Raw genomic sequence first — 2,489 nt, 5'->3', positions numbered from 1 at the left:
CATCAACCTTCTTTTAAACTTTAAATCTAAATAAAATCATCATCTACTATGACTTCATAAAGAGCCTCAGAAAACATAGTTTAAACATTTTTTAGAACTTCAGAATTATGATAACTCATTTTTTATCCTTTTTCTTCCTTAATTTATAGCCTGCTTTGGGGGCTGCAGCCCCCAAATTTGAGTTTGATTCTTCGCCAGAAGATGGCTCTGCTCCATCTCCGCCACCCTCCTTGGGACTGTCTTTTTCTTCTTCTTCCATGTCTGCTGGACAGCTATGAAGATGCAAGAATTCTCTTGCCTTTTCCACAGTGTCAATTTTCTCTTTTCCATTCACAAACGTAAAGATGACTCCTTCAGGCATAATCCATCTGTAGGCAATTTGTTTCTTTTGTAAAAATAAGACCAAGTCTTTCTATTTGCGTCTTTTCCTCCTTATTTCAAATGGAATATCTTTTAAAACCTTTATCTCTTTGCCCTTAATTTTCAGGGTAACTCCATTAGCCGCTTTGAGAATTTGATCTCTCACTCTTCTTCTGGAGAATCTCACCGTCACTTCTCCTGGCAGATTATTTTTCCTTATAAATTCTGTATACGATCTGAAGACCGTATCGCTATCGCTCTGTAAAGTCTCCGCTTTAATATCTGCCATTTGCCCCAAGGCTTCGCTCATTATCTGTATAAGATTCTCCCCTTTTTCCTCAGGGATCCCCTGATATCTTAGGACATAGCTTGCCCTTTCCATTTGCAGCTGTAGTAGTTGAGACTCATCTATTTGACGCTTCTTTTCCATTGCCTGTATTTGTCTTTGTAGCTTTTTGGCATTGGTGTCAACTTCTTTAAGTTCCTGCTCAGTTTGATCTGCCTTTTTGACAGTCTCATTAATTTGGGCTTGCTGTGTGTCTAGTTGTCGATTTATTCCCGTCACCTGTTCCAGCAGAAGGCGTAATGCTTCGTTTAATATCCTTTGGAGGTCTGAAGTTGTGTCCTGTCTGGGCACAACACTCACTGGGCTAGCACTTCCAGTAAACTTAGCTTTCACTATCTTTTATTTCTCCTCTTTCTTCGTTGGAGGCGCCATTTTTGAGGAATTGTTTACTTTTTAGTGCAAGTTATCACAGTCTCTAAAGTTCTCCAATGCGCTTGGTTAGTTCTTAAAAGTCCTTTATTTTGGTCTTTTTCACTTCACAAGCCTGCCCCCCCCTGCTTCCCGTGGGGCGAATTTCGGCTTTTTTCGATGTTCTTGCTTTAACTTAACTCACAGTTCAATGGCAACACAATTTTCAATTCACTTTAAGTAGCAACTCGCTTGATCACCCGGCGCTTGATCTGGTGTGCACTTTTAGTTGCATCAGGAAACTCCGTAGCAGGACCATCGGGGCATGAATGCCCCCCCTTGCCGGCAGGATTGCCGTAGGGGAAGCCTTCTAGCGCCCCATGGTTTGGAGCCCTTCGAAGAGGTCTGTGGAGGATGCGGACGATCACACACACCCTCCTTGCCACGGGTTCTGGCGATCGTCTCCCGGAGGTCCAGGAGAAAGCGACCGCCATGGCGAGCACCGAAACCAGAAGTCTGTGGGGTTGCATTTTGGTTTTTGCATTTATGTACTTTGACATAACTGCAGTGTTTTGGTAAGATCCATGGTTGATTCTTTGTAGCAAAGAATGTTTGGTCATTAAGCTAAAAGCACCTCAGTGTGCCCAGTAAGTTTCAGCCCATTCAGACTGGAATTTGTTACTGTCACTTGTAGATTGATTTTAATGGCAGATGTCCTGGGAACAGTGGCGGCCTAACCACAAGTCTATGCATTCTGCCACCTTGAATTCGCAGTTGTTGAATGTTGTTGAAAACTGCTTCTTAGCTTTCTGGATGTGATTTCAAGTTACCTAGCAACTGACAGGAGCTGACAGAGTCTCATAACTTACACAATCATTTTAGGTTATATACATCTTTTGAGGAAAATATTTTTGCATCACTGGTATCATAGTGTTATGATTTCCAGAGATTTATTGAAGCTGTGTGGACAAAGTAAGGTATTTATGCATTAGGATAACTTCCATTAATTAGTTTGTGGTAAGCACCGGCGTAAAGTCCAGGGGGGCTGGGGGGCCAGAGCCCCCGCCGGAATTTCCCAGAAGCCCTGCCCACCCCTCGCCCTCCCAAGCCAGCGCCCAGCCACAGGGCATTGCTGCTCAGTCTCCCCCAGGTCTCCTCAGGGGCTCTTTAAAAAGTTGTGGCTGCGCGTCGCAGCTGCGACTGGGGACGGGGCGGGGTGAAACGTTCCTTCCTTGCCTCCTTGAGCTCCGGTGTGGCTGTTCTCGTCGCAGCTGCGACGGCCGGGGGCGGGGCGGGGCGAAATTCCCTCCTTGCCTCCTTGAGCTCCGGTGTGGTGGTCTTCGACTCTAGGGGCAAATTCCACCTGTGAGAGAAGTCATGGCTCCCCCAGCTCTGGTTAGGGGCTCTTGTCGGGGTCAGCTGCAAACAGGGGGGG

At 45.8% G+C, this 2,489-nt stretch overlaps 1 protein-coding gene across 1 annotated transcript in view; it reads left to right on the top strand.

Moving 5' to 3' along the window:
* Positions 1 to 1,546: 1,546 nt before the first annotated feature.
* The window catches only part of SLC35G1 (solute carrier family 35 member G1), a 12,129-nt gene continuing 11,186 nt past the window's right edge, over positions 1,547 to 2,489 (top strand). The window contains exon 1 of the mRNA XM_015406621.1: positions 1,547 to 1,568. Within this exon, the coding sequence (XP_015262107.1) occupies positions 1,547 to 1,568 (22 nt within the window). The remainder of the gene's footprint in view (positions 1,569 to 2,489) is intronic.

The sequence above is a fragment of the Gekko japonicus genome, unplaced genomic scaffold, assembly GCF_001447785.1.
Source record: "Gekko japonicus isolate JY-2015 unplaced genomic scaffold, Gekko_japonicus_V1.1 scaffold165, whole genome shotgun sequence".
In the NCBI taxonomy this organism is placed as follows: Eukaryota; Metazoa; Chordata; class Lepidosauria; order Squamata; family Gekkonidae; genus Gekko; species Gekko japonicus.
This window is presented reverse-complemented; position numbering and strand designations above follow the sequence as displayed.